The following is a 12,557-nucleotide window of genomic DNA, read 5'->3' on the forward strand; positions in this document are numbered from 1 at the left end:
TCCCAACAATGTAATACTGCTGCTTATTAAAAAAAAAAAAAGAAGAAAATGACTGTGTTATATCTAGGCTCCAGCTTTCCATTCACTTCTAGACAGAAAGTTATATTAAGTCAATAGTGTTGCTGTTTTAAAAAAACACAACATGGTTCCTAAGGAAGAGCAATCAGCATTGTTGGGCTTTGGATTGCACTGTCACAGCTTCCTGAACTTATTGTCTCCAGTGGTGTCAAGTCCCTCTACAGAATGATGTTCAATAATGCTTATAGCCCAGACTGAAGGCTGAAACATATCCAGAAATTCACTAAACACCATGGAAATCATAAGCTGACACAGGCAATATCTTTCTTCGCCTCCCCAAATCATTGGCATATTGAGAAAAATAAGTGGGTCTTATTAACATAGAAGGAAGTTTCTGTGTTTCTCCACTTCCTTTCTACTTCATTGTTGAATTTGCATGACCTCAAGGTTAAACAAATATGTATAAAGGACAGTGTAACTGCAGTGATAATAAGCTTGATCCTGCAGGTAACTAGGGATTTATGCATACCATTTTTCTTGTGTAGGATGGCAAAGGCTTGAACATATTCACTGATGAATTCCATATAACTTTTATATATGTAGATTGCATAACTATTTAAAATGTACGTATTTTTAGTGTAATTAAGTATATAATAAGAGTCCGATATTTATGCAGGTTTTGGAAAAGAACTTTTTGAGTCTGATTTAGACAGAATAATGGAGCATATTGAGGCTGCTATGGAAATGGTCCCAGTTCTGAAAAATGCAGACATCATAAACACAGTTGCAGGTCCTATCACCTATTCTCCAGACATCCTCCCTATGGTGGGACCACATCAGGGTGTCAGAAATTACTGGGTAGCTATTGGTTTTGGGTGAGTAAATTCTTCATGACAACTTTTGTCTGTCATATTGTTAAAATGGCACTCAGCTCAAGCTTTGCAAATTTTTATGGGTTTGGGGGTTGTTTTGCACATATTTTATGTAAAATGTAATTGGAAATAGTCTTAATTACCACTGCCTACATAATACAAGCTCCTGCTTACTTCTTCATAACTCTCACTATTTTTTCAGTTTGTTCACTCCTTTTATTCTGGAGGCCAATATCTGTGACACTTCATGAAGCAGCAAGAAATGGGTAGTGCTTGGTACTGTCTGTGCAGCAAGTTAAAGTCATAGAAGTGCTGGGCTTTACAATACACTTTCCACTTCATTTTATGTATTGCTTTGAATTACACTGTATTCACCAGTTGTTTGGCGTATGCAGAAACTGGTGTCACTGAAGTTGTGGCAAGAATGATTGGTACAGGGAGAACTTCTAATATGAGGTATTAACTTTCAGGTGAAGAGTGGAAGGCATACTAGAGCAGGAGGCACTGCCAGCATACTGGGTGACCGACTGCTCTAGGGATATGAACACAGTAATGGTTCTGACTGTTGAAGGTTGAGCTGAGAAATGGCGTTGCTGGGTGTTGGAGGAAAGCAAATGAGGGCAGTGTGACAACAGGAATGTATGTTTTACTGGTGTCATTTATTCTCTCCTGCCCACTACAATACTTTCTTTGCATGTGACTTACACCTTACATACTCTGGCCCCACTGAAGTCAGTGGTAAAACTCTTACTGACTTCTCTTTAATTGTCTTAGTTTGACCATTGATTCAAGATGGATAGAATGAACTGAATACAATTCCAAGCCCATGTTATTGAACACGTTCTGTTCACATTGTTTTTCAAATTGCCTAACTTGCTGTTCAAAATCCAGCTCAGCTTTTTCCAGTCTTTCAGTCCAAACCAAACAAACCCTCAGATCATAAGATAAGGCAGTACCACTAACGTGCTTTCCGAGGCCCTCAAAATGAAAAGGTTTGGTAATTTTGCAATGATTCATTGTGAAAGGTATTCACCTTTGCTGCTTGGATTTTTTTAAAAAAATATTGTTATCTTTTAGTAACATTTGCAGAACTTATAGTTACAAAAGTGGTTTGCCTAGTCCTTGTTCACCAAAAGACTGTTTAAGTTCATTACTGTGCTGCCAGACTTTGGAGCCTGTTTTCCTTCATCGTTTTTCAGTGGGAGCAGAATCAAAGTTCCATACAGGAATAACTGAAGACCAGTGTTATATGTTTAAGTTTCTTTAAACAACTTATTTCAGGAATTTGATTAATCTCTAAATGTTTAGACACAGGTTGCAATTCTGTTGCTGTCATTGGATTGCTTTGTCTGCTTTTCAGGGACTTTTGACTCTCTGTTCTACACTTCTGGGTCACTGCAGTGTTTCTACCAGTGTTGTAATTTTTTGTGTGCATTAGCAAATCCTTATCGCATAGTCAACTAGCAGGGACATTGTGACAGAGGACTTAGTGCTGTTAGTTTAGAGGATTTTTATTATCTAAAATTAGCGGCTTGCTAGGCATTTTAATGTGCAATGAAGTTAAGTATAGTTAGCAGAGCTTGTAGCATTGTTTATTATTAAGGTTGCTCAATGCTTCCCATTTAAGACTGTTTTCAGTTACTTTGAAAATGTTAACAAGAGTAGGCTAGAATTTTATTCAGAAAAGTTTAAGTCAAAGTAGTGTAACCATTCTAAAGAACGAGGTTTTTGGAAGGTATGTTGTTTTGCTGTGTTAAGGTTTTTGGGGTGAAGTCTTTCTTTTGAAAAGCTCCAATTTCCCCATTTTCTGAGAATGAACATCACATTTGGCAGATGGGACCTTTCTCCTAAAGATATGCCTTTCTGCAGTTTTTCACAAAATCTATCCATGAGGCCCATTCGCAAGCCTTTAAAAATGTTACAACTCATAAACACTTAATAGAGACTCACTAAACCTTGCACTAAGATTCCTGAATTCTATCTACAGTAGTATTCCGCAGCCAGAGACTGAACAGGAGTTTTTCTGCAGAAATGGGATAGAAAAATGGCTAAACCTGGGACAAAGACACTAGAAAAGGGACCATGGTGTGCAGGGACTCAGATTTCCTAGGAAAAAGGAGTGGAATGAGTAAAAAATTGTTGAGAAGCAAGGACTCATAAACAAGTAAGACACAAGAACAGGACAGGGATAATGGGGAAGGTAAGATGGCAGGGACTGGAAGGAGACAAGAAAAACAGAAGAGGGCAGTTTGTATTCATTAAGGAAGTTTTCTCTAAATTCTCTTATGAAGACTGAGATTCCTAAACTGTACCACTCTTTACAGCTATTTGTGACATCCCATCCCTGCAAAGCGTGTGTTTCATTCTTGTGTAGCAGAACTGCAGTGGTATATTAATACAACCAGCTCCCCATTATCTGAGGTAATGAAGGATTTGGGCACCCTGCATAATTTAAAATCTCTGATAATGTAGGCCCAGCTAGGAGCACCAAAATCAACTGATTGCACAGAGTCAGTGATGCAAAGCTCTGCAGAGTGCAGAGACCAGCCCACACGCCGTACTGTACCTGTAGCAGTAGCAACTCCACATTGCAGGGCTGTCTTGCCCCCAGGGTTACCCTGCCATCAGCTCAGCAGTCTTCAGCTGAAGGCGAAAAATTTCATTGTATTTGGTCTGTTGCTGCCCACAGTCATGCAGTCAGTGGTCTCTGTGCTCTGTTCCCCTGCACTTCTGGCTGCAGTGAATGGTTCAGGGAGACTTAAACTGTCTAAAACCTCTTCTGGAGCCATTCTTGAAGGTATCGTGGGCATGGTCACAAAACTTACACCCATGAATAACTAGGAGTTGCCTAATTAAATAAGCTCCAGCAATGGCTAGCTCTTCTGTAGTACTTGCAGAGTGGCAGTTTACAAGCACTCATCCTTACTGCATCAACTGCGGTGATACAAGCTTGTGCTGAGAATCTGAATATTTATGCTGAACAGCCTAAAGGTGTGTGTTTGGCAGAATTACTTCATGTACTCAACTGTTTGATTTTTCTGTTTTATTTAAGTAATTAAATAAATTACAAATAAAACCCTGCTATATCAAAGCAATCTCATTAATATTATGAAGTCAGGCATTCTACAGTCAAGAATTGCCAGAACTAAGTTGTCTGTGTAATCTGAATTCATTCTTCTTATGCATATGCATTAGAATTAAATGATTACATCCTTTTTTTTTCCCCACAAGATCCTTGCCTATTTAACTGAGGGCATAGAATTCAGAATGCAAAGTTGATGAACAGCAATTCAATTTTATTTTAGCTTCACTATTCAATGTGAATGTCTGTGATTTAATTGCTGCATGCTAATCTAAACTTGGTTTTGGACAGACTCACTATTTCTTCAAGGATTTTTCTGTTGTGCTCACTGGAGCATTTTACAAAAACTAAGAACTTATTTTCACATTTTCCCTAGAGAGGAGGCTATTTTGACACTTGGTTTTTAGACATGGCAAACTAATGCACAGAGGTATTAAAATAAAAAGTTTTAAATCATTAGGTATTAATAATTATTTATCATTAGATGTTTTGGTGTCAAATCTGAGATGCTTGTAATTCAGCATTACATAGTACTGTTTGGTCATATGCAGACTGAGTAGCAACATACACATACTGCAGCACAACAAAGATCCTTGTCCCCAGTTGTCCACTTCAAGTACCTCGCAGGAGCACATTTCACGCACAGCTTTTTTCCTGTGGATGTCAAGATGTCAAGCATTTTGAAAGTTAGAATTATGTACAAACTACTTAAGTGAGGAAACCTTACATTTATAACTGCATAACTTTTGAGCATTTACCTTTGCTGTCTGTGTGTGGTTCCTTTAATGCAGGTTTCTAACGAGATCTCCTTTACAGTCTGATCCTTCACACACTTATTAGCTAGCAACAGGACAGGCTTTTGCTACAGACTGCTAGCAGAAAATTTCTACATGTTTATTTTGTTAGCATAATCTTTCTGGAATCAGTTCTCTTTGTAGTTGTAGTGGACAACAGAGAAGATAAATCAGGTGAGAAAAAGCAGCTTTCAACTATGGCACCACTGCAAACAAGTATTCTAGTTTTATCTGCAGTTCCTCTAAATTCCCTGATTCTTTAAAGCTGTCTTGGTAGTGTTGTCTCCTGACTTTTGCTGCTGTTGCTTTTGTCACTGTAATGTAAATATTCACTGTAGCTGCTAGAATGCCTCAGTCTGGTTTTCAAATCTGAGTCTGGTTTAACCAAATCTGATTGAAAAAGAAGAGGTATTCTATGACTAGAAAATGTATTTAATGGATATCACAAATTTGAGAACTTTTTAGTATTAATTGTTGAAGAGGTCTAATGTCCCTGGAAAAGATTATAAAATTCTGAACTTTAGAGAAAGAAAGAGCTTGCTCTAATCTCAAGCACTGCAAATGCTGTATATTAGCAATGGAGTTTTGCTGCTGACAGTGGGGCAGTAGAAATATCTGTCAATAAAGCATGCAATCTTGGAAAACAAGACAAAATAGAACAAACAAACAAACAAACAAAAAAACCCTGAGGGAAAATTTTAGAATATTTTAGATATAAATATAGATATAGATTTTAGATATAAATATAAAATATTTATTTTAGTGTTTTAGTAGTATATCCTAGTACTGTTTTTTAAAAACAAACAAACAAAAAAGGACTTGGCACTACAGGACTTTTTCCTGTTTTTAAGGTATGGCATTATACATGCTGGTGGCATAGGAAAGTACCTCAGTGACTGGATCCTTGATGGGGAACCTCCCTTTGACCTGATAGAATTAGATCCCAACCGGTATGGAAAATGGACCACCACAGAATACACAGCAGCCAAAGCAAGAGAATCTTATGGTTTTAATAACATTGGTAAGAAGGTATTTTTTAAAATACATTTATATCCTGAAAATGGATTCCAACAAAGCCTGCCTCTAGATTTCTCTGTTTATATATATGTATTAATATATATTCTATCTTGGTGATGTACAGTATTTAGTATGCCATGGGTTTTGGTTTGGTTTTTTTTCCCCTCTAGTTGGTTACCCTAAAGAAGAAAGATTTGCTGGGAGACCAACAGAGAGAACCAGTGGGCTGTATGATTTGCTGAAATCAAAATGTTCAATGGGCTTTCATGCAGGATGGGAGCAACCTCATTGGTTCTACAAACCTGGAGATGAGACTGGATACAAGTAAATAAAAGATTATCTCTCCTCCCCTGATAAATTATCATTACAACAACGGCCAACTGAGTTAAATTTAATAAGAAGCATACATTTATCATTTATTTAATCTAAAAGTATCTATTAGGTAGATCTTCCATTATTGTTTTTTATATAGCTAAGAACCCATTTCATTCTGATAATGCAGACATTTCAAAACACATATCGAGATGTCCTGTAACTCTTCTAGGTATGGGGTATCAGGGAGCAGCCTAGCTCAAGGAAAAGATTAATGAACAATTTGTTCTTTATAAATTTGTATTTTTCTCCCTCTCTTATTGTTTGATCAGCGGCACAGTGTAATGTTTTCATGAAAAAGCTGATTCGTCTCTGTATAATTCTGAGGAAAGGAGACGCCCAATCCTCCTTTCTGTTTTTCTTCTGTGCCTGCCTACCTAGTTTACCTGCTTGCATCAGGGAGCTATCCAGCAAATAAAAGTTTTCCACAGGGATACTGGAGTCCCAATCTAAATGAGGCTCATAAAGAAATAAAGAGACACACTCTGCTGTTCAGAAATAAAGCCTTTGACACCTTAAACTCAAATAAATGATTCAGCAACAAAGTATGCTGTAAATTTACACAGACTACTACTTCTAACATTTGAACAGTTCACCGTTTATCATACAAAATGGTTGATAAAATATCAACCCATATCTTTCTCTGTTGTTAAAGGATTTTAATAATTAAGCTATGTTAGACCAAGGATAATATTGGGTAAGCTACCTACAATTAGGAAGGACTATCTCATTTGAATTATTATTAAACTGGAGAAACTGAAGACTACGTTTTGCTGAAAAGAGCACAAAATTTCCAAATGTGTTTTATGTGTGTAAATGCTCTGTTTCAGACCCAGTTTTCGGCGCACAAATTGGTTTGACCCTGTGGGTCGTGAGTATAAACAGGTTATGGAAAAAGTCGGTGTGATTGACCTGTCACCATTTGGCAAGTTTAAAGTAAAAGGCACAGATTCTGTTAAGCTGCTGGATCATCTATTTGCAAATGTTGTTCCAAAGGTAAATGGGACAGTGATAACTGTTTTAATGTAGGATTTAGACAAACGAGATCTCTTTCAGAAATGGAAAATGAAGCACAATATTATTTCCATATCCTTCAGATACCAAACACTCAGGTCCTTTGGAGAAACTGCTGTGTCAGGAGAAGTGTTTCACTCAGTTAAGAGCATGGACGGTGGAGTTTATACTAGAGTAGCCCCACACAGAAGTACCTTTTGGCATAAATCATTGAATCATAGGATGGCTGAGGTTGGAAGGGACCTCTGGAGGTCACCTTGACCGACCCCCTGTTCAGGCAGGTCACCCTAAGCTCATTGGCCAGGACTATGTCCAGATGGCTTTTAAGTATCTCCAAGGATGGAGACTCCACCAGTTCTTTGGTCAACCTGTTCCTGTGCTCAGTCACCTTTACAGTAAAAGCATGTTTCCTTGAAAGAACCTGGGTTTCAAATCTTTGTCTGAAGAAGTCCAAGGGAATCTCGCCTGGAATTCTTATACAGTAGTACTAGAATAGCTTGGCAGCTGCTGGCCTAAAACTGTGCTGTACTGTGGCAGCTTCAGGCAGCAGAGGAGAGCAGTGGAAAGTGCTCTTGCCTGACTATGGCTGGATGTTGTATTCTTCTTGGATGCCCAAGGTAACACTTTTGTTGTTTTTTTTTTAAATGTGACCCATGTTCATTGTCCACCCCTCCTCATACTGACTCTGTTTTACAGCTGGCTGCCTGAAGCAGGCAGGTTTGCAAATATTCAGGATGTTCAGCTTTCAGCTCACACCTGTCCTTTCTCCACAAATGTGGCTGCTCACAGATCCTCAGAATATGATCCTGTTTTCAAAAATGGCACACTGTGACAAACTACCCCAGGTTTCTTATTCTTGGTTGTTTATGGTAGTGCTCCATGAGGCCCTTTATCTTCCTGCTTTGTCAACCACTCTCATCTAGTGTTTTCACCTTCAGAGATACACCTCCAGCAAGCAGGTTGTTCCTTTCTGAAGTGCTGCAGCCATGGGGTTTGCTCATTTCAGCACAGAATTTCATTAAGTTTTTGTGGCAGGTGATAGTTTTAGCTGCTTGAGACACCAGAGGGAAACAGCAGGTACACTGAGACTATGGTTATGAAGGTAGAGAACTTCTCAGAGGTCAGAGCGAACTGAATGGCGAGGCTGTACACAAGAATGGTGTCCTATAGGTTTAGGAGAAAGAAGAACCTGGATTGCCATGTAATCATATTTTTTTACTGTATTAATTTTGTGATAGCAATATAGATTAAAAGTTTGTCTTCTTTCTAGCTGGGGGTAGAGGTGGGGTAACTCTGTCATCAGTGGGCATGGATAACACTTGCTGAATATATTTCATAGAAACATAGAATCATTTAGGTTGGAAAAGACCTTTAAGATCATCCAGTCCAACCATTAACCTAACATTACCAAGTCCACACTAAACCAATTAAGGGTAGAGTAGTAATTTCATGTTTCCTGGCTCGGTAGCTGGATTATTTTTTAATTAAATTAAAAACTAGGAATCATTAAGGTTGGAAAGGATCTCTAAGATCATCAGTCCAACCATCAACCCAACACCACCATGCCCACTAAACCATGTCCCAAAGTGCCACATCTACCCATTTTTTGAACACTTCCAGGAATGGTGACGCCACCACCTCTCTGGACAGCCTGTTCCAATGTTGACTACCCTTTCTGTGAAGAAATTTTTCCTAATATCCAATCTAAACCTCCCCTGAGGTGGGGGGAAAGCAAGATTAAACAGGAAATTATGAGAACAAAGTGAGTGCTTTCTATGGAGTTTAATCAGTGTTGCTAAGGGAAAAAAGAAAGACAGCAAACTAGAATGAACAGTTTATGAGTCCACTTAAAAATCCAGCATTCACAGCAGTTGTTTATTTAAGCTGTCTGATTTTTGGTACCATTCATGCTTGTCTGCATCATAAAATAATTCAGTGAAGTTACTGGAGATATACTTGTATCACAACCAGGTTGAGTGTGACTACCATCAGATCCTGAAAATTCAGTTATGTGCCTGTAATATGCCAGTAACTATATTAATGTAATATGACCTTGCAAAAGAATTTTAATATCTGCAATATTTATCCTTTTTCCATTCATTGTCTGGAATCTGGGCACTGATTGGGTGATTGACAAGGTTCTTACGAAAGCAGAATGAAGTAAGAGACATTAAATTCTGCCTCTGGAACCAGACCAGCACAACAGCTATGGCATATTCATATTTCTGTTTGTATGGATGATATCTGTATGAACATGTATATGTTTTATGGTTACAGCTAAGTAACTGTTAGTTGAAATTTTGCCTCTAGAGATTACATTTCTAGACAGAACCCGATTCAAATATACGACAGGTAGATTCATAGTCAGCAACTACATAAAATACAAAAGCATACATAAATCAGGGACACAAAAGCATAAGTCAGCTCAGTATTTCTTTCTTTAAAGTAAGGGGCAAAGTAATGTTATACTTTGGGGATCCGAAAGCCTTATTCACATGATTGAAAAAGAATATGTCAATAACACATAGAATTTTTTATTCTGATCATCAGAGAACAAACTAGAATTGATTGAATTTGCATTGAAAATGCATTCTTAAATGTAGCTTAAGAACACCTTGTGTAATACACAATTAACAAATATTTATAAAGGTCTTGATTTATCTGTTTTCAAAAATTTCAATTTTTTCTATGAAATTGTGAAATTTCCACTGTAAAGCTTAAGCTTGGCCAATTGTGTATCTGTCTGCTCCTATTATGGCATAGCAGAACAAACATAAAAACATTGTTCTTTCAAGTAAAGACATATTTCCATGTATTTCATAATGTTTAAGAATTCAAAGGTTTTATTTTGCATTCTTCATAATTGCAAATTTTGCTCTGTAGGTGGGTTCCACAAATATAAGCCATATGTTAACACCAAGAGGAAGAGTTTATGCTGAGCTAACAGTTTCTCAACTGTATCCTGGAGAATTTATGCTTGTAACTGGCTCGGGGTCAGAACTCCATGATCTGAGGTTAGTTTATTTTTGATACAGTAACTACACAGTGCTATACAGTCACATTAATATAGAAACATTTTACTAAGTGCCAAATTCTTAATTATTAGTCAGCAAACCTTCTGCTAGTTTCAAGAGAATTCTACTTATTTATTGATTTTGGTTTCTTAGAAACTTGGTTGACTGGAATCCTGAAATATAAGCAGTTGCGTATTGGATTATTGTTGGTGTAAAAAGATGGACAATTTACTGATAGTTATGTAATACTTTAATCGAGGTAGTTCTTGTTTCGTTGTTGAACATGTTTGTGTTTGGCATTGTATGATGGAACACAGCACAGTTGTTCCTTTCTAGTGTTTTCTCTTACGCAAAAAAGAAAATTGGCTTTAAACATGGATGACCCCACAGGCACTGACCTGGTGAATACAACTGGGTAGTGTAGTCTTCCTGATACTGTGATAATGTCTTCTGCTTTGGGCTCTGGGGTCACAAAGCGAAACAACAGAAAGAGAGGAGGTAGAAGCAGCTGTAGGATGACTTCATTAAAATGCTTTTCATAGATGAGCATTGGAAGTGACATTTCTAGTGCTGTAAGTGGCTGTACATACATACTAAGAAAAAGAATTTTTCTTACTGGAGATTGCTGACAAATCAGTTATTCAAAATGAATCAACACATAGAAGACTGAAATTTGCTACCAAAACACACAATGAATAAAGTACTGTTCCGTAACATTCCCATGGTAATCAGCAGGACCACTGGCACATTCAGGAACCAAATAGCAGAACCAGACCTAATACATTTACTTCTACAGAATTTCAGCAGTCCTGTTTGGTACACCCCTGTGCCTGAGATCTTTTAGCACTGCAGTAGTTTATAAGATTTTTAAATACTCCTTTCATTTATTTTGTGAGCTTCCTGAAAGACAATACCCAGCCGATGTTTTTGATTAAATCAAAACTCAAAACTGAACTTCCTGCCAATACTTTAAATACCGTATTCAGGAAGGAACAAGCCTTGTTGTATGTTTCTGTTGACAGAGGAATTTATTTTGAGATTTCTGATGTTTATTGTGTTTATTGATTACTCTTTTTGTAAGTTGATTTGTTATTAATACCTTCTAGATCCAAAGGCAAATATATGTTCAGTTCTATGAGATCACTTCTTTCTCTTATCTTGAAAATGCTGTTCCACCCATTTAAATTTCCTCCCTTCCTGGCAATATCCCAGATGCCTGTGTTCCTATACCAGTACCTCACCAGAAAATACTGTTTAACATCAATGATGGATTTGACTATCTAGTGTAGCACATACTTCCATTGGTTTTGAGAAGGTGTGGGACTGGGAACTGCTGGGAAGTTGAACACTAACAAAAAATTATTTGTTTTAATTTTTACCTAAATCAGTTATTTTTCATAAAAATATTAACACCACTGTTGTGTTTTACATGCAGATGGATAGAAGAGGAAGTAACGAGAGGTGGATATAAAGTTGAAATAGAAAACATGACAGACAAGATGGGAGTACTTGGTGTAGCAGGTCCATATGCCCGACAGATCCTCCAGAAGTTGACAAGTGAGGATCTGAGTGATGGTTCATTTAAGTTTCTCCAGTCTAGACATTTGAAACTTTCTGATATTGCTGTTACTGCCATTAGGATATCATACACAGGTAAGCAATAGAGAAAACAGACTCTTAAGGAAAGAGGCAGTAAATAATAAGTGTAACTAAAATTATGTTGAAAAATAAATCTTATCATCTATTCATAAGCAGTAGGTTCATCACATTTCATATATAAATATGTGAGGAAATGCAGTACATTGATTTTCAAATGTGATCTGGTCAGGGTTTGTGCTGAGTTTTCCAAGACCTTTTTCTCTAGAATACCCCATAGTATAAATATTTATTTTACATAACAAAAGGCCAGTTCTGATAACCTCTGTGGTATTTGCTGCAAAACCAACGTCAAGAATTGGTTTTGGATTACCGTATATTAGTGTTTGTCAAGTGCCTTGAAAATGTAACACTGTAATGCTGAGTATTTGTTTTTCTCAGTTACTTTTTTTTAAAATTATTTTTATGTCTGTCTCTACTGCAATGGACTGAATTCAGACCATTCTGAAGCAGCTGAAGTCCTTCTCTTTCTATTGTACTAGATCTGATACAATATACTTGTTTTATACTTATTTACACTCAGTTACAATTGTTGTTCACTTGCCAAGTCATCATATGTTTATAATGCCCTTAAGCTCCATCTCTCATTGTGACTTTGCTACATGACCTTTTCTTATCAGTTTTTCTGGTCTCCTCCCCACCCCCCGCCCCAAGATTTCAGTTAACAGTTTAAATTAGTGTAATAGTACCACTGCTTAAGATCTAGGGCATAAATCAT

At 37.2% G+C, this 12,557-nt stretch overlaps 1 protein-coding gene across 1 annotated transcript in view; it reads left to right on the plus strand.

Annotated features, from left to right (window-relative positions):
- DMGDH (dimethylglycine dehydrogenase) overlaps positions 1 to 12,557 on the plus strand; it is a 45,507-nt gene that overhangs the window by 18,541 nt on the left and 14,409 nt on the right. Inside the window, exons 7-12 of the mRNA XM_075726850.1 lie at positions 695 to 893; positions 5,618 to 5,787; positions 5,954 to 6,107; positions 6,986 to 7,151; positions 10,053 to 10,183; positions 11,619 to 11,836. Of these exons, the coding sequence (XP_075582965.1) occupies positions 695 to 893; positions 5,618 to 5,787; positions 5,954 to 6,107; positions 6,986 to 7,151; positions 10,053 to 10,183; positions 11,619 to 11,836 (1,038 nt within the window). The remainder of the gene's footprint in view (positions 1 to 694; positions 894 to 5,617; positions 5,788 to 5,953; positions 6,108 to 6,985; positions 7,152 to 10,052; positions 10,184 to 11,618; positions 11,837 to 12,557) is intronic.

Source organism: Pelecanus crispus, chromosome Z, assembly GCF_030463565.1.
Source record: "Pelecanus crispus isolate bPelCri1 chromosome Z, bPelCri1.pri, whole genome shotgun sequence".
NCBI lineage: Eukaryota > Metazoa > Chordata > Aves > Pelecaniformes > Pelecanidae > Pelecanus > Pelecanus crispus.